This window comes from Heterocephalus glaber, unplaced genomic scaffold (assembly GCF_053883595.1).
Source record: "Heterocephalus glaber isolate CG9 unplaced genomic scaffold, H.glaber_assembly_v1.0 deba00000809, whole genome shotgun sequence".
Taxonomy (NCBI): Eukaryota; Metazoa; Chordata; class Mammalia; order Rodentia; family Bathyergidae; genus Heterocephalus; species Heterocephalus glaber.
The window spans coordinates 427,723-455,389 of NW_028258163.1; the positions used below are offsets into that span (position 1 = coordinate 427,723).

A 27,667-nucleotide genomic window follows, 5' to 3' on the forward strand; every position below is an offset into this window, starting at 1 on the left:
ATACAATGATTTAGGCCCTGAAGCTAAAGTTTCATTAGCTTCATAGCTAACATGCTTCTAATTCCTCTAGATCAGGTATGGAAAATCAACAATGCCTAATCATCAGACATGGCTTCAGGGAGTTCAACTACTCTTGGATACTAGGGAAATTTCCACAAAAGGAGAAAGTATAACATTGGGAGCTCTTCTCCCTCCACACATTGGAAATGTCTAGTGTTCCGCTCAATAAAATGCGATCAGTTGGATGACTAGATCTCCTGACAGTCACATAGTAAATTTTTAAATATACCACATGTGCAGTATTTTAAAATTTATATATATGTACAGAGTACAACTAGAAGAACACAAAAACAATTTTTAAAATTTACTGTGCTCCTTATACCTTTTTCCTCTGTTTTCTCCTTTTATTTCTTCTCACTCCCAGCACTGAGGATTAAACTCAGGGCCTTTCCTCTGAGATACATCCCAGCACTTTAAAAAAAAATTTTGTGGGGGGTGGGGAGCAGGGATTTAGCTCAGTGTCACTGCACCTGCCTTGTAAGCACAAGGTCTTGATCCCTGGTACCAAAAACAAAACAAAAAATTTTGAGAGAAGGCCTAAGTCACTGAACTGCCCAGCCTGGACTCAATTTTGCAATCCTCCTGACTCAGCCTCCTAGAGTGCTGGGATTATAGGAAAGCACCACTATATCCAGTTTGCAGCTGCTTTTTGTTTGTGGGGGGGTGGGGGAGACAGGGTTTCACCATGTAGTTCAGACTCGCCTTGAACTGTGGCCATCCTCCTGCCTTAGCTTCCTGAGTGCTGGGATCACAACATACCGGGTTTTTGGCTGCTTCTTCAATGTTGAAGTCTTTCAAAGTTTTCTCTCATTCTACCTCATCTTCGATGGTGTCTATTTTCATCAGTTAGGGTTCTCCAGACAAATAGATCAACAGAATGTGTATACAGAAAAATATTTATTTTAAGGAACTGGCTCACATGATTGCTGGGTGCTGCTGGCAAGTCTGAAACCTGCAAGGCAAGCCAGCAGGCTGGAGATCCAAGGGAGATCTGAATTCCTTCTTCCAAGGGTGTTGTCTTTCACTGATGGACTCATATCCACTGTGGAGGATAATCTACTTTACTCAAAATTTACTGATTTAAATGTTACTCACATGTAACCAATACATTCACAGCAACTAGATTGGTGTTTGACCAAAATCTGGTAACGGGGATCATGGCCTAACCAAGTTGATGCATAAAATTAACTATGACAGTCGCTACATTTTGTTGAGTCTGATCTTTAAATATTTCTCAGACTGGCTCCTTCCTCTCCATGCCACTGTCTTAATTTAGGCTTGTGTTCTTCTTTTTTAATTAATTCAGGTTGGCGGTGTAGTTCTGTGGCACAGCCCTGTCTCAAATGCAAGAGGCCCTTTTCTCCAGCGCTGAAAAAAATCCATTCATAAAATACTTACATATTATCCACCATGGTGACTGCTGTAGATACATCTGTGTCCCCCTCAGGGATTTATATTCCAACCTTTCCCTTATTTCTGTCTTGCCTCTCAATCCACCATTAGAGATTGCTTCTCACGCTTTTTATGACTTGAATGTTGTGTAAAGTACGTGTATTACATACTCCAAAATTAGTAAGATATCTAAACCAGCTCATCCCTTAAAATCCTACAAAGGGGCAAGGTTAACTCCTCTCGGTGCTTTGCAGTCAGTTCATCAGCTTCGTTCACCTCTGGCTGCGCCCTTCGGGTAAAGACCGCACACTCAGCATTTCTCCGTGAGAAATGTTCTCGGGCGCGTTTCACTCGGTCTCTTGAATCCCTGTTTCGCTGGCGCCCGCCTTAGGAAGCCTTTCCTCCAACTGAACTTTCACACGCACACAATACTGCTCCGTTAGTCATCGCCCCGTGTCGAAGTCTGCCCATACGTCCCTCCAGCTGCTTGGCCGAGTAACACAGGCCAGCCAAAGACTTCCGAAATTGCTTTGCGGAAAGAGAACCAGTGTGCCGGCCCACAGGGAAACGCGCGACGCCGGACTGCTTCTCGTCTGGTTCCGCGCGGGCCTCAGCGAGCTGACGGGCTGGAGATGACTGGGCCTCCTCGGCGCCCACCGCAGTCCGACCGAGACACGCTCCGGGCGGGGCGCGCGCGGCCGACCGAGGAGGAGCGGCTGCGAGGGCGCGAGGGCGGGGTATCCCAGCGGCCCTTCCAGTCTCTCTGTCCCGGACTAGGGTAGCCGCGTCGCCGTGCTGGAGTGTCAGGACTATTCCCGCCCCCCGGGGGAGGTGCCCACTCTGGCGCGGCCTCCTGGCGTCTGTCCTCTGGCCCCTGGTCCTCAGCGCGGCGCGGAGCGGACGCCCTGAGGGGCGGGGCCTCGGCCGGCGCGCAGTCAGCCACAGTCCCAGCCTGCCCCGCGCGGGCCGCCGAGGGCCGCTCGGTGAGTCACCTCCGCCGCGCTGACTGCTCGCGGCGCTCGCCTGTCGGACTCTCACGCCCGGCTCGAGATGGCGGCGGCGGCGGCGGCGGCGGCGGCGGGCGACTCCGACTCCTGGGGTGAGCAGAGGCTCCCAGGGCAGGGCCAGGCGGGCACCGGCCGCACTCCGAGGCAGGCATTAACGTGGCTCGCTCTCTTCCTTAGACGCAGACACATTCTCCGTGGAAGACCCGGTGCGGAAGGTGGCGGGCAGTGGTTCCGCCGGCGGGGACCGCTGGGAAGGCGAGGACGAAGACGAGGACGTTAAGGTGGGCGAGGGCTGGGCCCGGGCGGACTCGGGGCCTGGGCGCCGCCCGGGCCTGGGAGCGGTAGTCCGTTGCGCGGGATCCGGCACGCCCTTGTCCGCGTCGCTTGCCGGCCATGTGGGCCGGAGCCGCGCGGGTCTCGAGCCCTCCAGAGCGCGGCGTGGCCTGGCCCAGCTCTCGGGGAGGCGCCCGCTGGCCGGCCGGAGGCGCGCGGGACAGCAGCCTCGCGCCAGCCCACGTACCCGATCCTCTCCTAGTGCGGGACGAGCAAGTTAGAAATTAAACTCCGCGGTGGTCCCATATGGCGAGTCTGGAAGCCCCTGCCTTTTTGAGGTTCAGGTCACGCTCGCGACAGTAACTCGGCCATTTGTAAAGTTCGTTTGAGAGGTTAGACGAGTTAAATATTGTGATTTAATTTCAGGCTTCTGCATCAGATAAATAGAAACAGTTTAGTAAAATAAGTTTTAGCTCTCCCTTCCCCCACCCTGTTGGCAAAAGATGAACTGAGAGCTCTGAGATAACCAGCAGTTAATGGTCAGTAATGTGAAAAAGCAGAGTTGACAGAGCTGCTCATCTACACATGAACTAGGCCTAGGAAAATTGAGGATTGGGTAGTGGTGGTAGACCAGGAGCCGGTGTTTATTTTTTGCCTGTGCCTTGTAAATATGAACTGTATTCATGTCATCGTTTCTTTTTGAAAACTCGCAAGGGCTCATCATACGACTTTATATGACATTGTTTGCTTTTTTTTAAAAAGTACCTTTTAAATATTTATAATATTTATCCAGATGAAGTTTTATATGAAATGGAAAATGGTTCTTTTTGGTTTTAATTAATCTAGTGAGTACCCTGTAAGTCCTCGTGTCTGGGTTGAAAGTTTTAAGCTAGATAATAATCATTTTGAGTTCAGTAGTGCTGTTTGGAATTTTACCTTTTGCTTGAGTCTGTTAAAGAGATATCTGTCCATTTTGCCGAACACCCTGAGTTTCAGGGATTATGTGAGCTGTGTGCACATAGAGCTAATAAATGAGTGCCACTATTATTGAGAGTATTTAGATACTTCGTTTAATTTTGTATAGACATAGGAATGGTTGGTGTTAGCAGCCTTGTAGCCAGTTTTTAGTTTTGAGCCTTTAAGGGCAAATTTGACCTTTCACTTTTTCTTTTGGAAGTGACAGGTGAGACTTCTTTTTTTTTTTTTTTCTTTTTTTGGTACCGGGGATCAAACTCTGGTCCTTCTGCTTGTGAGGCAGGTGGTGGAACCACTGAGCTAAATCCCCGGCCCAGGTGAGACTTCTTTTATGAAAACTGGGAATAAGTTAACAAATGCAAAGAAAAAATTAATCAGGAAAGAAGTCCCAGAAAACTAAGTTTTAATGGAGTAGTAGTCATGAAGTATCGTAACGGATTATGGTGTCTAAATGATGAACATAATTCACTCTGATGAACATAATTGATCACTTGGAGCTAATTTTGAAGATTTACAAGTTGTAAGGGACTATAGAGACCGTCTTGTCTAGTTACTTTCAGTGGAGAATTTCTATTTCTTTCACATAAAGTTTTAAGGTGATCTTGGGGGCTGGAAACTGACCTTGTCCATTATATTCCCATATTGAAATATTGGCTTATTTCCATTTATTTCCACAATATAGATCCATAGAGTAGTTTGAATCCTTGGTTTTGGAATCAGACTGACCTTGGGTTATAATGTTGCCTTGACATTTTCTAGGTTTGTGATACTAAGGCTTTACTTTCCCAGTCTGTAAATGGTCACAGTAGGACTTACACCAGACAGTTATCTAGCACTTCAAATAAGTTATGTTAAATAGTAAACAGGGCTACCTGCCACTTGGTAGGTATTCAGTAAATTTTAATCCTCTTCATGTTGTAGTATTGGTGTTTTGTTTTGTTTTGTTTTGTTGACTAATGGAGAATATGTTTAGGCTGTTCAGATCTAGTATCTGAGGTTCGTTTTGTGCTGTGTTTTATGATTTCCTAAGGCCAGAAGGAGTAGGCACTTTCCACAGTGTATGTTTACTGTGAATTTTGTTTTCATTTGGCAGATCATGGTTGTCAAGCTTTTGCTTGTTCAGAGGTTACCAGTGTAGAATTGAATTTTGTCACCTTGGATAGTGTAGTGAATCTGTCACCAAATTTCTGAATTCTTTTTTTGTGGGAAGATGCAGATAAGGCTTAGTTTCTGTTGGATGGAATGTGAATTTTTAAAAAATGTCTTCAAAAGCATACTGTGTAAAAAGGTGAAGTTCTTCAGCTTATGGTTCTTAGTTAGCCTTTATGAGTATATGAATGTAAGTTAGTGTCATTTGATTTGTCCTAGGAAATGAAGGGAAAACTGAGGTATTTGTTATAATAATTTGTGTCAGTATACTGTTTTTCAGTAGACTTAGTATTTTGCTTTCTTTGACTTCTCAAATAGCTTTTTGGCAATGGCAGATACAGGCTTAGGTAAGACTGTAGAACTGTTACTATGCATGGTGGAAAAAGTGGGGCTTTTTTCCCAGCTAAAAGGGGAGAGCTAAGCCAGGCATAGTCATGCACTTGTAATCCCAGCACTCTGGGAGGCAGGAGATCACAAGTTCCATCCCAGCCTGGGTAATTTAGCAATTTAGCGAGAAGCAGTCTCAAAATTTAAAAAAGGCCCTGGGCTCAATCCCTAGTAACACCTCCCTACCCTGGCAGAGAGAGAGAGAGAGAGGAAAAAAGAAAGAAAGAAAAAGATGAGAGCTAGGGATCATACTTTCCTGTCACTCTGGCTTTTTCTGTTTGTTTTTTTTTTTTAGCTATTTCACTATCCTGATGTCCTCCAGAGGCAGTGGAGGAATTGTTCACTTGGTGTGTATGACTGGACTCTTTCCCTGTTGCTGGAATGATGTGTAGGGTGTGACATTTGAGAAGGTACTGAGTACTTACTGGAAGTAGGGACAACACATCTTTTACTCCATTTTACTAGTCTCCCATCATTTCAGTAGAACAGGTTAGAAATTCAGGTTATTCAAAGAGCACGTAGACTTTGTTTTGAAGAAACCTCTGGCTGTTCAACCGTCTCAAGCATTTGCTTTTGTAACTATTAAAGAATTTCTTAAAGATCATAAAGAACTGAGCTGAAAACTGTCTTATCCTGCTTGTTTGCCCTTGGTTCGAATCTTTTTGTTATTGTTTATTTATTTATTGGTACTAGGGTTTGAACCCAGGGCCTTCACACCAAGCTATATCCCTAGCTCTTATTTTATTTATTTTTGGTACCGGAGATCGAACTCAGGACCTTGTGCTTGCCAGGCATGTGTGGCACCACTGGGGTATATCCCCGGCCCTGCCCTTGGTTAGGATCTTATCCCAATGGATAGATTAAATCTATCAGAGTATATTTTTTAGGCACTGGAAGCAGCATTTCTGAAGAATAGCATCTACAGATTCTGCCCAAAAACAAGGTATACATCAGGAATAAAAATAACTTGCATACATAGTTTGATACTAAATTTATTGAGACAGCATGAGATGTTTGGCCTCCACAGTTACAAGTGGTGCTCAAAGTGATGGCCATGAGCTTCCAGACATTTGTTAGTACAGCAAGCTGCAAAAGTGTGTATACATTTTTTTGGTGAACTCTGTATTTTGGAACAGTATGAAATTATAATTCTCAGATGACTGTTCTGCCAGAAAATTCGTATCTGAAGAGTTTATGTGATTTTTCTTTTTTACCAAGAATTCCAAATATACAGAAGTATAGTGAAAAGTTTAATAAGCTCATGGCCGTAATCCCTTTTTACTCCCTCTTAACCAGGTTATTTTTTAAAAATCCCAGTCATATTTTAGTGGCCTAACAATTTTTTTTTTTTTTTTTGGTACCAGGGATCGAACTCAGGTCCTTGCACTTGTGCAGCAGGCGGCGAAACCACTGAGCTAAATCCCCGGCCCCATGGCCTAACAATTTTTATAAACTAGCAAGTTTTGAATTGGGAAGCATTTACAAATTATTTATTTATTTTTAATTTTGCTTTTGACAGGATCTCACTATGCTGTTCAGGCTGGCCTTGAACTCAGTATGTAGCCCAGGCTGGTCTGAAACTCACCATGATCCTCCTGCCTCAGCTTCCTGAGTGTTGAGATTACAGTCGAGTGCCACCATGCCCAGCTGAAGCTACTTTTAAGCTTAAATTAGAAAGAATTTTCAGCCTTTATTTATTTATTTATTTATTTATTTATTTATTTATTTATTTATTTATTTTTGGTACTGGGGATTGAACTCAGGACCTCAAGCTTGCAAGGCAGGCGGTGAAACCACTGAGCTAAATCCCTGGCGAGCCTTTGATGTGTTTTCTCACTGTATGTGGTATTCTGTATTTACATATTATAAAAGCACAAAACCAATCTACTGCTGGCTGCATTGTTAGAAATAGAAAGCAGCATTTAAGATTTTTTTGTTTTGTTTTTAATAGTAATGTGCACGTGGGAAATAGGTTTTAAATTTGAAAAGCAGCCATTTCAGAGAAGTTCAAATACTGTGTGTATATTTGCAGGGCAAAGATATGGAACAGCTAGTAATTATAAATAGCCTGGGTTTTTTGTTGTTGTTGTTGGTTTTCTGCTACTGGGGATTGAACCCAGATCCTTCACACTGAGCTCTATCCTCCACCTTTTTAAATTTTATTTTATTTTTTTTAGGTACTAGGGATTGAGCTCAGGACCTCAAGTCTGTCAGGCAGGTGTTTTGGCGCTGAGCTGTATTCCCCCGCCTGCTAGTCTTTTTCACAGAAATTTTGAAACAGGTTGCTAAGTCACCCCAGGGTAGGCTCAAACCTAGAATCCTCTTTCCTCAGCTTTGCATAGGGTAGAGAGCCTCTATTCTCAAAAAGCTATTTAATTTTTTAATTTTTTTTTTTTTTGGTACTGGGGATCTAACTCAGGACCTTTGTGTTTGTGAGGCAGGTGTGGTGCCACTGAGCTAAATCCCTGGCCCCTGTTTTGTTTTGTTTTTGAGACAGGGTCTTGCTCTGTAGTTCAGGCTGGCCTTGGGCCCACTATGTAGCCTAGGCTGGCCTCAAACTCACAGCAGTCTTTCTGCCTCAGCTTCCCAGGTGCGAGGGTTACAGGTGTGCATCACTATTTTAGGAAAGCAGTCTAGAAGATTCTTTTGGTGATTAATTGATATCATAGTCAAGGTTTATAGGCCACCCAAAATAATTCTGAAAGGGGTTTTTAACTGGTTTTGGACAAGTAGTTTCTTGAGCCAAATAATCAGTTAGTGTAGTTTTAAAGTGGGTTATAGACCAACTCCCTATTTTAGGAGTTAATTTTACGTATTTCTCTACGAACTCTTTGTATTTTATCTAAATTTTTTGCCAGCAATTACAAAGTCCTAGTATTTATAGAAAATCAGGCAGATTTTCCTGAAGCATTGTGGCAGACATTCATACCTACATTTACTTTTCAGGGATCTGCTAGTTTCATAACTGAGGAAATAGTTCCCAGGGACAACTACCTAGCTGCCTTCTGTGATTACAACCATAGTTGTAGGTGTGACTGTCTTTTTTTTGTTTTTGGTACCGGGCATTGAACTCAGGACCTTGAGCTTGCCAGGCAGGCTCAGTGCTCCTGAGCTAAATCCCCAGCCCATGACTATCATTTTTGCTGACATCATTGTGCGTAATTTAAGGATGCAGTGCTCATTTGGTAGTCACTTCAGGGCAGGCTTGTTGCGTGCACTTTGGAGGTGAGAGTGACAAGCAAGGCTTGCTTTTTGTGGTCTTTTTGTGAGCTAAGGTGCAGATCATGACTCTTGCCAGGCACTACTTCTTTTGCTATTAAAAGCCATTCTGTAATGGAGAATTTCTAGCTGGCCTCATTACGTCTGCATTAACAGGGTTCTGGATAAGGGTTAGGTTTCTTTGTTTTGCTTACTGAGACCGGCTCTTGCTATGTAGTTCAGGCTGGCCTTGAACTCACTACATAGCCTAGGCTGGCCTCGAACTTTTGGCAGTCCCCCTGCTGTAACCTACCTCCTGAGTGCTGGGAATATAGGTGTGTACCACCATGTCTGGCTAGATTTACATTTTGATGGGGGAAACCAGGGGCAGTGATAGAGATCGGACATAGAGTTGGTGAGAATGCCATACTGAGAGAGCAGTGATATGAATGGGAGGGGCATGCACATGGAACAGAAATGTTCCTCTGTTGTATTATTTCTCTGTGTTGAAGGTGTTACAGTGGAGCTGGTTATGATTTTTCAGCCACATGTCTCCCCTTTTGGCCTTGGGTTTCTTAAAGACCAGTTTCTTAAAATTTATTGAAGCAGTTAGATATTTGAAGATGGGTTACTGCTCATAGCTTTTGAGCTGGACATACCTTCTCAGGATGCACTATGACCATTCTTTTTGATGAGATTCTCTGTGATTGTAGGGGAGTTTACTCTAGAACTAATTAGCGGAGAGGCACTTAGTTCCCAGATAGTTATTTTATATTTTAGGACTTAGAGAAGAAACTATGTTCCCTGTAACACGTGAAGAAACTTTAGTCCATTTAGAACAAGTCCTTTCGTTGTGTTTCACTGAGATTATGGGATGGCTTTCTCTAGGCTGTTTCCTTATCTGTAAATGTGAATGAATATCTTACTTTCAGAACTATTGTAGGATTAACCATGTACTACATATAAAGCTCTTTGCACAGTACCTGTGTGCTGTACACAGTGACCATGCAGTAAGTGTTGCTTGCTTCTGCTACTCTCACTGTTATTAGGGGGTTGTGAATAGATACTCCCTGGAAGTAGGCCCATGTTTCTCCTATCCAAAGCACTGCCTAAACAGTTTATCACAGACCCAGTCTTCCTCTTCTTTTTGTTGAGAGTCCCTGAGATTCCAGAGAGATTAAACCAACAACAAAAATGGCTTGTGTTAGCTTTTATTTTTAGCTGGTCAGTTCCCCTTGTAATGCAATGTTTTTGATAAAGTGCTTAGCAGACCAGTGAGGTGATACAAACTTTAGATCTCTAATTTTTTTTTTTTAATTGAGACAGGGTCTCCCTATGTAGTTCAGGCTCATTTTGAACTATGTAGCCCAGGCTGGCCTCAAACTCACAGCAATCCTCCTCCCTCAGCCTCCTGAGTGCTGAGTCTACAGGCATCCACCACCACACCCAGCCTGATCTCTGATTTCTAATGCAAGTAATTTTTGTAATCCAAATAATGACTAATTGGCTTGTTTTCAATAAGTTAAAACTGAACCGTGAGTTAAATTGTCAGATAAGATGATTATAAAAATGTATGTATTTTTGTATAAATTCTTCCCCTTCTGTTTGCAGACCTCATGGCAGCCTTAGTCAGGATATGGTGTTGGGTATTTAATTTCTTCGATGGATTTACAAAGTTGTATTGAGAATCAAAGGCTTAATTTATTTACCTAGACTAATTTAGGTTTATGATCTTTCTTGCTGTAAAGCCATAAGCTTGGTGTCGTAGTTGTGGTACATTAGTCACTTTTTGCTTCTTCTAGTAGTGTCAGGGTCTCTTGGCTTGGCATCTGCTGTGCTGTGGTTCAGCTTCAAATGGCACATCATAGTGTGCCTGGTGCTTGGTGAGACGATGTCCAGGTTACCTAGAGATTAAAGCCCTATTTAAATACAGGGTTATGTCTATCCTTATTAAAATTGAATCTTCTGAATTATAGGGAGCCAGCAGTTGAGTTAGGCATAGAGACCTGCCTCAAAGAGTCCTGCCTAGGTTAGGGAGTGGATCCATAAAGGTTTAATGAGCGCTCTTGACTCTCCTCCATCACTCGGCTTAAGTATTATATGTTTATTTGATTAACCAGCGTTGTGTTGTATGGAATATTGCTTGAAATAAATAACCCACTGGGAAGACAGAGTATGGGATATTTTTAACAGTTGATAAAGTCAGAAGTATAAAGTTCTTTTAATCTTTTATTGAAAACAACTCTGAATCACTTTTTTTTTGGTTCCAGGGATCGAACTTGGGACCTTATGAATCCCTTTTTAAGGCTGTTTGTTTTGGCTTGGTTGTCTTATATTTTAACTCCTAATGAAGCTTTTTTATAGAATTAGATAAGTTGATATAAAGGTTCATGTGAAAAACAAACATGCAGGAATGGTCAGGAAAACATTAAGAAATCAAACCTACAAGCAGAGTTTTACATGGTGACACATACCTGTAATTGCAGCTGCTCAAGAGGCTGAGACAGGAAGATTACAAATTTGAGGCAAGCCTAGGCATCTTTGTAAGACTCCTTCTCAGGATGAAAAAGGCTGGAATGTACCTCTGGTAAAGCATCCCTGGGCTCCATCCCCAGGCCTGGAGGAAGGGGGAAGCCTCTGATTAGAACAGAATGACACTCGTATCTGAAGAGACAACAGGACGGTGGAATGGGATAGAGAGCCTGGGAGTAGACCAAGAACACAGGAAAATTTAGGGTGTGGTAAATCAGGAGGGAAATAGGAATTTTCTTCTCTCTTTTTTTTGTTCTTTTTAAAAAAAATGTAATCCAAGAAGATACTATTAAAGAAGATATAAAATATACTTCTATGAAAAAATAAAATTTCATGACAAAATAGAGAATAACAGTAGTTAGTATACTGTGTATCATGATTTTGAAAGAATGGCCAAAATGTTACTCAGAGTACACATTATAGGCAAAAAAGATGCTTAAAGGGCAAACAAAGGGCAAAGCTTTCACAAAGAGGGATTTTAAAAAATGAATTATACTGTGCCAGTGACTAACCATTTGGAAAGTATAAGATTAGCTGGGTGTGGTGACACAGGCCTGTAACCCTGAATCCTCACACGCTCAATGTGGTGACACACACCTGTCACTGCATCTCCTTGAGGCTAAGGTAGGATGGTCACAAATTCAAGTCCATTCTGGGCAGTTTTAGCCACTCAGCAGGACCATCGCAAAACTTAAAAAAAAAAAAAAGCAGGTCAGGAATTTAGCTCAGTGGTTCCTCAAGGCCATGAGCCCAATTCCCCAGAACCAGAAAAAAGAAAAAAAAGTTGTAGCTCAGTGCAAAGACCCTGGATTCAGTCCCTAGTTATTGTAAACAAGACAAAACAACAAAAAAAGAGAACAGTGCTTTACATCATACATAGAGGAAAAACTCCACATTTTAGATTAGGGATCTAAATTGAAATGGAACTATATTCTAGAGGAAAATGTGGGTGAATACTAGAGATAATAAAGGAAATGATTAATTTTGTGCAGTGTGTAGCATAGTACTTTGGGTAAGTGGGGATTTCATTAACAGGGATAAGGCAGGTATGCTCCTTACCTCTGCTGCTGTTCAGCATTGCACTTAGAGGTTTAGAAAGTGTCATTGGGTAAGAGAAAGCAGTTGTGGAAGCAGAACTGGTGAAGAGTCAGCAGTTGTCTTTTGTAGGTAACTGTGGTGCAGACTAAGTGTCCCTTGTCTGACATGTTTGGTATCAGAAGTGTTTGGTTTTTAGATTTTGGAATATTTGCATGTACATAATGAGATGTCTTAGGGATGGGACCCAAATTTAAACATGAAGTTCTTTTATGTTTTATATATATACCTTTTCCACATATTTTGAAGGTAATTGCTTTGACTTAGTTCATCATTGAAACCAGGTGTAAAATTGTTACTTTTGGCTTCATATGGCACTCAAAAGCTTTCAAATTTAGGAATGCTCAACCTGTGTGTTTTAGAAACATGATGAAGAATCAATAATAGATTTAACTCAAGTGATGAATTCAGTAAGGTAACAAGATACAAAATCAACATACAAAATCCAATAGCTTTTGTATCACAAATAATCAATTAAAGGATGTTTTGTTTGTTTTTGCTTTGTAGTGCAAGCCGGTCTTGAACTCACTATATATCTCAAGCTGGCTTCAAACTCGAGGTGATCCTCCTGCCTCAGCTTTCTGAGTGCTGGGATCACAGGCCTCTGCCACCACACCTGGCTCCATTAGAGGACTTGCTAAGGGAAAGTCTCCCCTGAAATCCCTATTTATATAATCAACTTGGGAAGTTATCAAATATTTATTAAAAATGTAAATAGAAATGTGTAAAATCACTTAGAAACTTTATTTACAACACTCCTGAAAGATATAAAAGTAGACTCAAACAAATGAGAAGATAGCTCTTAATCAGGGGGCTTAATAGTATTAAAATGTCAGTTCTGTTAATTTATTAATTAGCGCAATACTGAAATACAAAAATATTAACAGGCTTGTTGCTAGGGAGACAAATTGATAAGATCACACGGAAAAACAAACTTGTAAGAATTTTTAACAGAGGTCCTTTTCTTTAGGATAACTGGGATGATGATGAAGACGACAAAAAAGAGGAAGCCGAAGTAAAACCAGGTGAGCTACTGGTGGTGCTCCTCTGTTCTTAGTTTATATATCGGTAGGCATTTGGTGCTTAGATTAAATTACAGAATCCTCACAAAGTTGAAAATGTTGGTGTTTTGAAAGCAGTCATCTTTCCATTCCCCCTTTCTTCTCTTTTGATACTTGGCTGTTTTTCTGGTTTTGTGCTGGTTATTGATTGCTAGTAGGAGAGAGTAGAGAATGTGACATTATAGTTGAATGATCTGTCTTGTTTACAAGATGGTAGTGGTGGGGTTTATGGAAATGTTTGGATCCTAGGGTTCATATTAGAAAAAGAAAGAACCCTAGAACTTTCTCACTCTTGCTTTCCAGGACATCACCATATAAATGTGAAAGTTGGGAAAGGTTTGGTCTCTTTATGTATTCAGTTATGTCTGTCTCACCCATAAACTGACAGGTATTCAGTATAATTGGAGAGTAGTCAATATAATTGTGAATGAAATATTTCTTTACTTTTAGAAATAAAAATTTCAGAAAAGAAAAAAATAGCAGAGAAGATAAAAGAGAAAGAACGGCAACAGAAGAAAAGGCAAGAAGAAATTAAAAAGAGGGTAAGTACTGTTCATTTTCTAAGATATGAATACATACAGAATTCTTATTTTTTTGCGTGGTACCGGGGATCGAACTCAGTACCTTGTGCTTGCCAGGCAGGCACAGCGCCTCTGAGCTACATTGCCGGCCAATGTACAGAATTCTTACATTAGTAGTGGTACAGTGTCTAATAGGCTGCAAATATTATGCAGCTATTTGAAGGGCTCTATAAAGACTATAAATGGGTACCCTAAGATAGGGGAATCCCAAAGAGATTGACTGTGGTTTTTACAGAAACAGAACACAGAAGCTTTATGTATTAGAATGTGTTTCTAAGTTTTCACAGTCAGGAATAGTCATGATTGCCCAGTGAATACAGTCAGATGATTTTCTAGTCATGATTATCTTGTTTATCTGCAGGGTACATAAGGAGTAAAATAAAAGTATTCATTTCTGTGCTACTATATAAATGTTTTTGGTTTTATTTGGACCAGGCATCTGAAACCTTATTTTTTTAAAGACAGGGTTTCATACTGTGTATTTCAGACTGGACTGGAACTCATGTAGCCCAGGCTGGCCTTGAATTTGGGGTAACTCTCCTACCTCAGCCTCCCAAGTGCTGGGATTACATGTGTGCGCCACCATGGCTGGCTAAAACCTACATTTATCTGATTGCTTCTTCATAATTGAAATAAGAGGGCTGAGGATTTAGCTCAGTGGTGCCACGCCTGCCTTGAAAGCACAAGGTCCTGAGTTTGATCCCCAGTACCCTGCCCCCCCCAAAAAAACTGAAATAAGAAAAAAGGGTAATAACTGCAGGTAGTGACAAATGAGAGGGTTTTTTTTAAAAAAAGTATTTATGAGCTTAACAGATTTTTGTAAATTCATTGTGTTTTACCCAGTTACGTCTTTATTTGTTTGTTTGTTTATTTATTTATTGTACCAGGGATCGAACTTGGGACCTTGCGCTTGCAAGGCAGGCTACAGAACCACTGAGCTAAATCCCCGGCCCTACAGCTATTATTTTTTGATGCTCAAATCGTTTTAACATTGGCCAGTAGGAATTCCATTAAACTGGTTCCTATGTTCATCTTTTTTTTTTTCTTCTTTGTGGTAATGAGGATTGAATACAGGGCCTTCACCCTGAACTACATCCCTAGGTCTAAAATTTTTTTTATTAGGAGAGAGCAGTTTGCCTAGTTGGCTGAGTTGCTCAGGCCGGGATCAGACTCATGATCCTTTTGCCCTAGCCTCTCAGAGTGCTGGGATTATAGGCATGTACCACTGTACCTGACTCCTGTGTTAACCTTTTTGACAGAACCCCATTGGTCTTTGAAAACTTCTTTGTTTCTGCTATATACAGTGAGTATCAGGCTTACCTGATAAACTCTTCCTCAATCTTGGAGTCAGCTACTTCACTAAGGTTATTTTGAGATGAAAATGGTATTTAGAAACAATGTAGTTACTGTGAATACTGCTATTGGGGTGACCTTGCCTTTGAAATCCCCTTTTATGAACAGAAGTAAGATATATGTGTATGTGTATGTGTGTGTGTGTGTTCACTAGTTCATATCAGTATTTTCTCTTACACTGAAAATTCTGGTTTCTAATAAATTCATAATTGTTCAATTTTTCAACAATAGTAATGTTACTATTGTATAATGCTACTGAATGAAGTTTAGGATTCCTTTGTAGTTCTTTTGTATATAGGGTATATCTTAGGTATATAATCTAGTCCTAGACCCTAAAATCATTTGAAAATTTTTTTTGAATATTTTCCCTATGTCATTTAATGTCATTTGGTGTACATTTTAGAGAAATTTGTTTTGTTTTCAGTTTGAGGTCTTTTCCTTTTGCATTTACTTTTGAACATAAGAAATGTTTAGAAATCAAAATATACAAGCATGCAATATTCAGAAAAGTCTCATTTATATGAGAGCAGGTCTTAAATGTGCTCATCTTACAAAATATATGAGGTGATGGATATACTGATTAGCTTGATTTAATTATTTCACAGTGTGTGTGCATATATATATATATATATGTATGTATATGTATATATAAAATATGTTGTACACTGTAGTGATATACAGTTTGTCAGTTATACCTTAAAACTGAGTAGGGATGTTTCAGGCATCCATTCCTATGTTCTACCTACTCCTTGTAGCCACCTATAAACTGTTTTCATTAGTTTCTGGTTGATTCTCACTCCTTTTGCTAGCTATATAATATTCTATTACCTAGGTGTAGCATAATTTATTTTACCAGTTCCCTGTTGATGGATAGTTGAGTTTTTCATCAGTTCTTTCTTTAGTAAATACTTCAGTAAATAACCATGTATGTATTGTCATTTGGTGGGGGGGTGGTATCCAGGTATACAGGGGATGAATCCAGGATCTTCACACTGAGCTACATCCTTAGCCCCCCCCCCCCTTTTTTTTGTACTGGGGATTGACTTGGGACCTTGAGCTTGGGAGACAGGTGGTGGCACCACTGAGCTAAATCCTTGGCCCCCTTCTTAGCCCTTTTTTTTATTTTGAGATAAGGTCTTATTTAGTTTCCCAGGCTGGGATGGAGCTTGCAGTCCTGCCTCTGCTTCCCAGAGTGCTGCAATTACAGATGTATGCTGCCACACCCAGCTACGTATTGTCCTTTCTAATGGGTATATTCACATTTGAAAGATAAATTCCCAAATATGAGATTGCTGAATAAAGGATAAATCCTACCTACAGGCTTGTGTTCTCAAATTGCCTGTCACTTAGGGTTATACCAGTTTGCATTTGGCAACAGTGTAAGAGAGTGCCTCCTACTTGGGAGGCAGAGGCGGGAAGATTGCCATGAGTTCAGGGCCAGCCTGGGCTACATAGTGAGTTCAGGGCCAGCCTGAACTACACAGCAAGACCCTGTCTCAAAAAACCAGAACAAAACAAAAAATCCCCCCAAAAAACACAGTGCCTCCTCCCCTAGTTCTTCCTACTTCCCTTAGGTACTTTTAAGTACCTTCCTTAGGTACTCTCTAATAATTTGGTTTTTTGTTTTGTTTTGTTTCATTTGTTGTTTGGAGACATGGTCTTCCTACGTAATCTAGGCTGGCCTTGAGCTGCTAATCTCCCTCCCTCAGCTTCCCAAAGTGCTGAGATTATAGGTATGCATCACCATGCCCCCGTTATTTTCAGTTTGAGTACAAGAAATATATAATGATGTCTAGGTCTACTAAGATAGTTAAATCAAAAATTTTCTCTTTTTCTTTCTAGAAGTGTTCTAAGATTTAACTTGTCATGTTGACCTTTTTCATTTTGTTTCTTCCTTGAGAAATGTATTTCAGAATAAATTTATGAATCAAAATCTTCAAACTGTACAGCCATGAATAACAGTGAAGAACACCATTGTCCTTCACTTTTGCCCTAGTAATTATTGTCAAGATTCCCCTTATGGTAAATATGGTTGCTGTAGAAATTATAGTATATAGAAATTACAGTATATATAAGATACACACTAAAGTGCTGTCAACTTGGAGGAATGAGATATGGAAATAAGTGAAAACTTCTTTTCTTACTACTGTGTCTTTTTGCATGTTACAATAATTACTTAAATATTAAATATTATATATATTTTTTTGGTATGAGGGATCGAACTTGGGACCTTGCGTTTGCGAGGCAGGAGGTGGAACCACTGAGCTAAATCCCTGGCCCCTTTATAGAGTCTTTATTAATTTTTATAGTAAAAAGACCGAAAAAAGTGATTAGATCCATGTGTACCACTGGTGGTTCAAGCCTGTGGGAAGGTGTTAATGTCTACATGGTACTATTGGATGGATGTGCTAGACTGTATTAGACTTTCTTTTGGACATTTAGGTTATCTATAAATTTTTCTGAAATTTTACTTCCTTGTTCTTAAATATTTCTGTGCATCTTAGTTGTCCTAAAATAAATACCTAGAAGTCGAATTACTTGATTAAAGCATATGATTTTTTTTTTCATGCTGGGGCTTAAACTCAGGGCTTCATTCATGCTAGGCAGTGATCTACTACTGAGCTATATTTCCAGCTCCCATATGGAAGTTTTTTAAAACTTGATGCATATTACATTGCTCTAGAAAGTTGTTCCAGGATAGTTTTTGTAGTAGTAGTATGTGAGATTGCCTTTTCTTCCTTGCCCATAAGCCTTGTTCCTTATATCTAAAAAAAGGGTGTATAGAGCCAAGTGTGGTGGCACATGCCTTTAATCCCAGCACTTGGGAGCCTGAGGCAGGAGAATTGCAAGTTCAAGGACAGCCTGGATAACTTGGCATAACCCTTTCTCAAAATTAAAAAAAAAGAGCTGAGATACAGCTTAGCACTTCCTGGGTTCAATACCCATTACTTAAAAACCCAGTCTTGTTGAGTTCACGTTTCGCTTCTGTTACATTATTAGGTTCTGTTATTGTGGGCTGATTGTTTAATCCCTCTGGCTCTGGTTTTTAATCTGTACAGTTGGAAAAAGAATATCTAAAGCAGGGCCGGGGATTTAGCTCAGTGGTTTCCCGCCTGCTGCGCCAAGCACAAGGACTCAAGTTCGATCCAGGACTCAAGTTCGATCCCGGTACCAAAAAAAAGAATATCTAAAGTGTAACCCAAGCCCTGTGACACATCCCTGTAAACCCAGCACTTGGGAGCCTGACGCAGGAGGATGATAGTTCTAGTTTCACTTGGGCAGTTTACAGACTATCTGATAAAGGTGAGGGGGGCATACCTCAGGATGTACCTGGGTTCAGTCCCTAGGACCAGAAATATACTGAGTCCATCATAATCGTAGGCCTCTTAATGCTTCTATTCTATTTCATTTTAGTTAGAAGAACCTGAAGAACCCAGAGTGCTGACACTGGAAGAACAATTAGCAGATAAACTTCGGCTAAAGAAATTACAGGAAGAGTCAGACCTTGAATTAGCGAAAGAAACTTTTGGTAAGGTGGGGGTACAATTACATTGTACCAAATGAAAGAACTGGAAGTCTTACTAGTTGTGAAATTCAGAAGACATTGTCTTTTTTCTGGTACCGGGGATCGAACTCGGAACCTTGCGCTTGTGAGGCAGGCGGTGGAACCACTGAGCTAAATCCCCAGCTCTGGAAGACATTGTCTTTAAAGGAAACAAAATACTGTGTCTAATTTAGATATCAGAAAGCAGTTTTAGTTTCTGTGTATTTTCTTGAGAAGGTAGAGAGAGGTACATGATTTTGAATAATTGGTTTGGAGTATCAAAAGATAAAATAAATAATCACTTATTTATTATTGAAAACTGTCAACACTGTAATTAAACCTGAATACGGAGATTTTAGTTTAGAAAAAACAACTCATACAGTTGGCTGACATGCCAGCAGAGAAGGCTCTGTGTGCCCGCTGCAGCGCCCGTGATAGGTTCACCACCACTGGGCTAGCTACTCTGACCTCACTCAGCCCTCATTCTCTACCATGTAGTAAGAGGCTGGCTTGGTAATCACTCCCGCTCCTTGGGGAAGCAAGGCCTTATCTCTCACCGTGGCAGTGGGTGCCCTGTTTGGCAGGTCCTAAAAGTACTCAACTCATTAGAGGGCACTTGGCCATTATTCCGTGCCTTCACAGGATGGTAAAAGCTGCCCGTGTACCTATTAAGGTGAATTTATGTGATGTACATAAAGCCTAGTATGGAACACCAGTTATAGATTAAAAAGTAAAAGCAGGGCCAGGATTTAGCTCGGTGGTGCTTCGCCTCCCTCGCCCAGTGCAAGGTCCTGAGTTTGATCCCCAGTACCGAAAAAGAAAAAAAAGTAAAAGTGGTATATATTCATAGTCATTGGTTATAGGATTTTACTATTGTGTTTCTCAGACTAAAATACTGAATCTGATATTTACTAATTTACTTGACATTGAAAAGCCTATAGAAGGATACTTGTGTTTTAGACTTCATTAATTTTTGTTAGGATTTAACACGTGGTTTACCTCTGCTTAGCTTCTGGAGTTAGCTGGCTATTCTGATAAGATCCATCCTTATTTCTTTTATTTTTTAATTTTTTTTGGTACCAGGGTTCGAACTCAGGACTTTGTGCTTGCAAGACAGGTGGCAAAACCACTGAGCTAAATCCCCGGCCTCCTCCTTATCTTACTCCCCAACATCTTGGCTTAGGCTGTCTTTAGACAAACACGTTAAAAGCATCCTGTTTGTGCCATGTGCTCTTGTGGCAGCTTCTGAATCCTGTGGGTGTTTTGCAATATGACATTTATAATGAATGAAATACATAGGGTTTTATTTACAAAGGAAGCCTGTTTTATTGAAATAGATATTACAACACTAAAATGGCAAATTATAACACATAATTGTTTATCTGTTGATCTGATGGGTGGTGATGGGCATTGCATTAGGGCCTCACACATGCTAGGGAAACACCCACCACAGAGCCCATCTGTGCATTTAATGAATGTATTCAGTAGGGTCCAGGGTCAGGCCTCCTACGTATTTTGAAAGTAATGATGACTGAAAAATATTAGAGGAAGGAGTATCTGCAACAACTGTAGTGTGATTATGAAAGTATCTCTGGTCTCTGTTGGTAAAGTCATTTTGCTAGTGCCACTGTAGTTTGTTACCTGTTACCTGCTACTTGTAATAAAAAGCGAAGGGAATGGTAAATTATAGATCAGAAAAAAAAATCAAGATGTAAGTTTTTTCTCAGGTTCACAGATTACCTAAATTCTGTTCAAGGAATCCAGTAGCCCAGGTTTAAGAACCCTTGTTTTGGAATGAAGTAATAGGGCTGTTTATGTAAGCTATATGGTTTAAAAACATCTAAACAGAACTCCTTTAACTTTCTAATATTTTCAGTGCTTCTCTTCTGCAGGTGTTAATAATACAGTTTATGGAATTGATGCTATGAATCCATCTTCAAGAGATGATTTCACAGAGTTTGGAAAATTACTAAAAGATAAAATTACACAATATGAAAAGTCACTGTATTATGCCAGTTTTTTGGAAGCCTTAGTTCGAGATGTGTGTATTTCATGTAAGTAATTTTAATCTCTGGTCCCTGTGGCTAATTTAGAAAGGATATCCTCAAGAGGATGGGAGGGTTTATTTGGGGTTGTTTTGCCTTTTGATTATAATACAGACTCAGGACTTTTTTTTGTGGGAGGAGACAGGGTCTCGCTATGCAATTCAGGCTGGCTCAGCCTTCCAAGTGCTGGGATTACAGGCATGTGCTACCACACCTGGCAGGATTTGCTCTTTAGCAATTAATTAGCTTGGGAATGTTGTTCTGCATGTGCAGTTAGCGTCAGTGGACATTTATTTATTTATTTTTTCCGGTATGGGATGGTGGGGGGGATTGAAATCAGGACCTTGTACTTGCCAGGCTACATCCCCAGCCCAACTTTTTTTTTTTTTAATAAATTCTATTTTATCCCATATTCCCCCTCAGCCCCTTTGCCCTCCCTATGTACAAAAGCATTATTTCCATTTTTTCCTTCTAGTTTCACTTTTTTCTTACTCCTTTCTCCTTTGTTGCCCTTCCCATTTGAACATTTCCTTCCTGTTTCCCAGCATCCATTATACATTTTAGTCATTTCTACTTTTGGGTCAATGTGTTATTTAAACATGCATGTCCGATTTATTTCACTTAAGAGTATGGTCTCATGGCTTTCCAGACAGACAGACGTCTGGGCTTGTAGGCAAGATAGCTGTTGAAACACCAGTTTATTCTTTTTTTCTAATCTCCAGAAAGTGGCTACGAAGTACCTTTTGAGGGAAGTGGTCTCTGGACTTGTAGGGTTGTAGAGATGGCTGAGACTGCACGTGTATTATGAATGAGAAAGCCTAAGACAAGGTACAGGTTGCCTGACAGCTGACATTCTCTGGGGCTGGGTGGCTATGGTGCCACGCCCTGCAGTCATACATTTATGGGTTGTGTTTATGGGCACGACAGCCTTGGGTGGTGTAGCATTAATGTAGAAAGGACTGCTTTTGCCTGTATATGCTGTTTTTAAGATTGAGAAAAAAAGAATCCTATTTAATTAGTTAAAATTGGGTTTTTCTAGCCAGGCATGGTGGTGCATGCCTGTCATCTCAGCACTTGGGAGGCTGAGGCAGGAGGACTGCCACAAGTTCGAGGCCAGCCTGGGCTATGAAATGAGCTCAAGGTCAGTCTGGACTACATAGCAAGACCCTTAAAAAGGGGGGGGAGTTCCTTTGTTTTTCTAAACAGGCCTGTCACTGGAGTACACTGAGATAATAACTTTGTATTCTAGCTCTTGTGCTAGAAAATAGAGATTCCTGAAAATAGGGGGTTGTCACCTGCAGGTTTAAGAAGTGGTCACACAGGCCTGTAATGCCAGCACTGACTTAGCAAGACTATGTCTCAAAATGAACAGTTAAAGGCCTGGGGATGTAGCACAGTGTATGTAATAGAGTGCCCCCAGCTTTGCTCTCCAGTACTAGAAAAAAAAAATGGTCACTGAGAGTGGCAGTGAACACCTGTAACACCAGCAGTGGGGAGGGTTGTGAGTTTGAGGCCATCCTGGATTGAGACCCTGTCTCCAAAAAAATACCATTCCACGTTCCCTTAGCTGCTGTCCTCACTGAGGATTCAGGCTGTGGGCATGGTGAGGAAGGGAGCACTGTGAGCTATAAAGAGTTTCTCTGTGGTGGAGTTATGGTGTGCTGTCATTACAGGATGTGATACAAAAAATAAAGTGAGTGTTCAAATTTAAAATTTCTTATTGCAGTGAGCTAGGCTTGGGGGCACATGCCTGTAATCTTATCACTCAGGAGGATCACCATGAGTTTGAAACCAGCCTGGGCTACATAGTGAGTTCATGGTGAGCCTCCTGCATCCACCTCCCAAGTGGATGCACCACCATGCTTGGCTAACATTGTAATTTTTGATTAGTTTGTGTAAGGTTAAATTTTTGTTACTGAGTTTACCATTTAAATTTAAATAGTTCTCATCTGTGATTCCAGCCATAGAAAGAATGATTCCTTACCACCTTAATATTTAAAAAGAGAAATTCAGTCATTTCAAAATTAAATTTTTTTTTGTTGGTTTGAGACAGGGTCTCAATTGTGTAGTTTAGTTTGACCTTTCTGGCCTCAAACTGGTGGCAATCCACCTCCCTCAGCCTCCCCAGTGCTAGGATTACTGGTGCCACCACACTCAGTTTCAGAATTACAGTTTAATGATGGACAAATTAGGATTCTCCAAACACTTTGGAAAGGATACCTATTTTGCTTTAACGTCTCAAAATGCTTAAAACTTGAGGTTTTGTGGATGTCTTTTTTTTTTTTTTTTTAGTGGAAATTGATGACTTGAAAAAGATTACCAATTCATTGACTGTGCTTTGCAGTGAAAAACAGAAGCAAGAAAAGGTAAGAGGAAACTGTAGGGAAGCGTTTATTACATTAGGGTTAGTTACGGGTGGAATATTCTCACTAGATGTAGAGGAGCTGGTCATATTTAAGAAGTCAGGCAGTTCAGCCAGTGTGGTAGTGCACATCTGTAATCCCAATACTCTGAGATGCTGAGCCCGGACGATCAAAAGACCAAGCCAACTTAATAGTGTAGCCAGACCCTGTGTCACAAGAGAACAATACAAAAAAGGCCAAGTGCTGCAAAGACAAACACACAAAACCAAGCAGTTGACCAGTGCCATTGAAGCTGGACTAGGAGCACAGTTGCCATCACTCTTTTTGTTTAGTGACATCTTGGTGGTGCTCCTTGCTGAGTTAACAGAAATCACTGTAACTTAGGCTTGAGTTGTCCGTTAAAGAACATTAGTTTTTCTGGGACCAAAGGCTTTGGCATCTGTATGAGCATTGCTGTACCAGCTGAAATGACAATGGGAGATAAAGTCATGAATCAATTCTCTCTCTCCTCCTTAGCAAAGCAAAGCCAAAAAGAAGAAGAAAGGTGTGGTTCCTGGAGGGGGATTAAAGGCCACCATGAAAGACGATCTGGCAGATTATGGTGGTTATGATGGAGGATATGTACAAGACTATGAAGACTTCATGTGACATTTTACCTTCTGGTGTCTTCTTTCTGTTGCCCACAATCCCTTCAACATGTAGCACAACTTCCTTTCCTTTCAGTTCTGCCAAATGCTACAATCAGAAGTGCAGTATCTTTTGTGCTGGTTACTCAACCCCTTGACACTTAGGTGCTAATGTGCAAATGGGGGAACTTGGATCTTGCTGCCAAGGGGTTAAAATCAGGAACCTCAGTTGCTACTAAATCATAGTTTAAAAACAGATCTAATAATGTCATTGTTGCTATATGATTCCATAGCAGCATTCACTAAATTGGAAACAAAGGTTGCAACATGACAAAAAATTATGTAGTATTTACCAGCACCATTCAATAATACAGCCTTAACCATACCTCCTTGAACTACTTCATAACTTGTCAAGAAAAGCAGTTTGCAGCAAGGGCATGTGGTGTGCACCTAGTATTAAAATTGCTTTGTCTTAAAATTGAGCATGAGGATATTAAAAATCCATTGTGAAGAAGACTGCTTATCTCAGAGTGAAGATACTTACAAATTAAATGACCAAAACCCTCCAACTTTGAAGCTGAAGAAGGTAAACCTCTCCATTACTGCAGTATAATAATTACTGTGGAATCTGCGGAGTGCATAGACCATCTAGTTTTTAATTTATTAGACTTTCTACTGATGGCGTGCTTCAGGATGGGGGAGGGAAACTACCTGATTCAAGTGTCTGAGAAACAAATCTCTTTTGTTCTTCTAGGCTGCAGTGGAACAACTTTAACAGGGTTGTGGCATTTCCTTTCCTTTATAAAACATTCTCAGCAAACTGCACCAGTTAACTACAGTTTGGTAAACTGTTATGTTCACAATTATGACATCTGCAATGTTTTATAAAGTAACTAATTTAATAAAATTACTATTGTGAGGACTTAAATTTTGTGTTACATCCCAAGAGATATTTTTGGAGAGCACAGAACACAGCTCTTGGGACTAAAATTATCTGTATACTTAAGCTTAATCAATGCTTGGTGTAGTTACAGCTTTAAAACAAGGATGGTGTGCTAGGTTGTTAATAGTGTCACCACAGAGCAACAAATCTATAAGGCTATTTATTTGGGAAATTATTTTGTTTAGATACTAAGGCCTAATTAAGTACTTTAAGAACTATTTATTTGGAGTAATGGAGCCTACAACTCAGGTTATGGTTACAAGCTGTGGGTTTGGGGCCAGGGATTTATCTCAGTGGTTCCACTGCCTGCCCTGCAACCACAAGGACCTGAGTTTGATCCCTGGTACCAAAAAAAAAAAAAAAAAAAAGTGGGTTCATCTTTTTTTGTCCCAATTATCACAACCAGAGCAAAAAATATATTATTTCCCTAGGAAATAGGATCCTTGGCTCTGTAGACTTAAGTGTAAAACAGGACGACATAAATGAGTTGGTGAATTAATAGAAGGCCTGACTGCACAGCAATAATTATATCAAATACTGTTTTAAGGCAGACAAGGGCTAAGATTTCCTTAGCACTAATGACATACACAGAATTTAAAATCTATTTTATAGAAAGATCAGTTTCTAACAAATGAAAATGTATCACCTGTTCCTTAACTGTGTAAATAATATTAAATTTCTTTGAAACTGGAATCTGCAGGCATAGGTATCCTTCAATCATTGTATCACCTCCTAATGCAGCAGTCATCATGAAGAAGCTTTTGATCTTAATTACCAGCATCCGTGTAAAATGGCGTAGATGAGCAATCACTTCCAAACAGGAATTTCCTGCTGAAAATTCTCTCCTTCAATATCCACCACCCACAAAGGACTGAGATGGTATAGGTTCTGGGCCTTCCCAATTCAGACCACAAGCTGCCCGGTGCATTCATTCTACTCTTGATCATGGACATTTGTCAGAACCTTCTGTCATTTCAAGACCACTGGTGTCTCTGAAATCCATCTAGCCTGCAAGCATGTCCTTCAGACAGCAGCCTGTTTGAGGGTCCTTCAGAAGCACATTTACAATTTCATAAAATTTGTGTTCATACGCCAACTTGTAATGCAAGTAGATATCTTCACAGTACGAGAGTAACTTCTTCAGGTTTTCTGTGACTGTGTCAGTAGGCTGATGTTTACATCTAGACAAAGAAATGTAAAAAGCACAGGCTAAATACAGTATCTTGAGTGAAAGCTGCTATCTCTGACACTACTGCCTGTAGAGGAGAGGGTGCTGCCGTCTGAGAGATTATTTTCATTAATAATAAGTATGTTAATGCTCACCTTAATAAGTTTAGTACCCCAGAAGGCTCTGGGTTAGGTTTTTTGGCATCTCCCATATTAAGTATAAAAAGCACCATAAGCAAACTATTCTTATTCATCTACTTGCGTTAAGTCTGCTAGAGATCACTCTTCTGGACTCTTGACATCTCTTTGCCACTTTAAGCAGAAGAGTAAGCTAAAGAAAGGCATGTTGTGCTTAGCCATAAATTTCTTATTTCCACCTCACCTCAGAGTTAAGGAGAAAAGCTTAAGTCAATCATGTCCCCCAACACATACCAGTCAGGGTCTCAATGTGCTGCCCAGGCTGGTCTTGGCTAGGTGACCTCCCACCACAGGTTCCCCAGTAGCTAGGACTGTGTGGGCATGGGCCACTGTACCCAGCACAGTTCCAACTTTGAAACTTACTTTTTTGAAATCTCTTCAAATATACTGGGTCTTAATAACCTTTGTTGCTTAAATTCTTCCAAGTAATTAAAGTCTCCTTTAAGAATCACTTGTTGGTACAGAATTTCGGCCCAATCTGGAACAAAGTCATAGGCCTCGGCTACAATAGATGCCTTAAAAGGATGGAAGTGAAGCAGGACATAATTTAGAGCCCATGTGGTGGACAACTGAAGGCGAATTCTAGAAAGCAGTACCCCACACTCATGCAGTGAATATGATCATTATCAACTCTTATTAGAACTGTATGAGAACTGGTGAAAAGTATAGTATTAGTTTGGCACTGTCTCTTCTGTAACCCCCCAAACACCTAAGCTTCAGTGTTTGTAGCCTTCTTCACAATGGATTAATAAAACTTGCTGAGAAAGCATGTGTCCCCAACTATACAAGGGACAATGAAGGGCTGAATCCCTAGTGTCAATACCACACCATTTAAAGGGCTAGAACCCACGTCCTGGAAGCCCTCCTCTCAGTGCTAATACAGGTGTATGATCCTATACACACATGGGCTGAGAGAGTCTTGCAGGATCATCAGCAGGGATGGGAGTCTGAACTGTCTCCCCGACCAGAGATGCCTACCTCTGTAGGCTTAATATGATGGGGAAAAGGAGATGCTGGTACTTCACACCATCTAAGGTACCAGAAGAACATGCTATTGGAGAAACAGACCAGATCTCCCTTTTTTTCTCCTGGTACTGGGGATCAAACTCAGCACCTTGCATTTATGAAGCAGGCATGGTGCCACTGAGCTAAATCCCCGGCCCTCCCTTTTTTTCTTTTTGAGACAGTCATACTATAGTTCAGGCTGGTCTTGAACTCCCTATGCAGCTCAGGCTGGCCTTGCACTTGTGGTGATCCTCCTGCCTCAGCCTCACAAGTGCTGGAATTATAGGTGTGTGCCACCATGCCCAGCTAAAACTCTTCACGGTCGTTGTCAGCTAAGTCGGGACACCTATGCTGTCCTGGTCCTGTTCCTATCCCTGAGAATGTAACCCAACGTTGGTCCCATGAATGGCACGGCAAAAGGGATGCTGCAGTGCTTGTTGGTTTTGTTTCTTGTTCACCTGGTAAAACCGAGGCAGGGCCGTGATACAGTCCATCAGCTTTTGGCGGCCTAAGTTGATGACCATTGTGTTGTGGCCAGTGTTCAGAAAGTGAATCTGTAGTGTTATCAACTTGGTGAGCCGGTGACAGTGCAGGGCCTGTCGCACACAGGAGTCCTGAGGATGGAGCAGAGGGCGCAGAAGAACGTTACTCTTAGGTGAGCCCTTTAACAACTATACTTGCCCCTCTACCCTGCTTGGCCCATGACACACACT

The 27,667-nt window shown here is 40.9% G+C and overlaps 2 protein-coding genes across 12 annotated transcripts in view; one reads left to right on the top strand and one right to left on the bottom strand.

The window, feature by feature from the left end:
* Positions 1–938: 938 nt before the first annotated feature.
* Spg11 (SPG11 vesicle trafficking associated, spatacsin) overlaps positions 939–27,667 on the bottom strand; it is a 127,668-nt gene continuing 100,939 nt past the window's right edge. For 5 of the 11 annotated variants that reach the window (XR_015449734.1, XR_015449732.1, XR_015449733.1 and 2 more), the window contains 4 exons: positions 27,413–27,568; positions 26,313–26,464; positions 25,231–25,765; positions 939–11,058 (listed from right to left, as the gene is read on the bottom strand). Coding sequence is in view for 1 of the 11 variants with exons in the window: in XM_004861718.4 (XP_004861775.2) it covers positions 25,588–25,765; positions 26,313–26,464; positions 27,413–27,568 (486 nt within the window). In the remaining 10 variants the exon portion in view is untranslated. Of the gene's footprint in view, positions 11,059–12,793; positions 13,281–23,019; positions 25,766–26,312; positions 26,465–27,412; positions 27,569–27,667 lie in introns of those variants that run through there. The other 6 variants (XR_015449728.1, XR_015449727.1, XR_015449730.1 and 3 more) reach the window with 6 other exon arrangements.
* Positions 2,415–25,277, top strand: Eif3j (eukaryotic translation initiation factor 3 subunit J). The gene is made up of 8 exons (XM_004861717.4): positions 2,415–2,551; positions 2,637–2,740; positions 13,039–13,093; positions 13,580–13,671; positions 18,478–18,592; positions 20,500–20,661; positions 22,945–23,018; positions 23,532–25,277. Exons 1-8 carry the CDS (start codon positions 2,503–2,505, stop codon positions 23,661–23,663), a joined length of 783 nt encoding a protein of 260 aa, XP_004861774.2. The 5' UTR covers positions 2,415–2,502; the 3' UTR covers positions 23,664–25,277.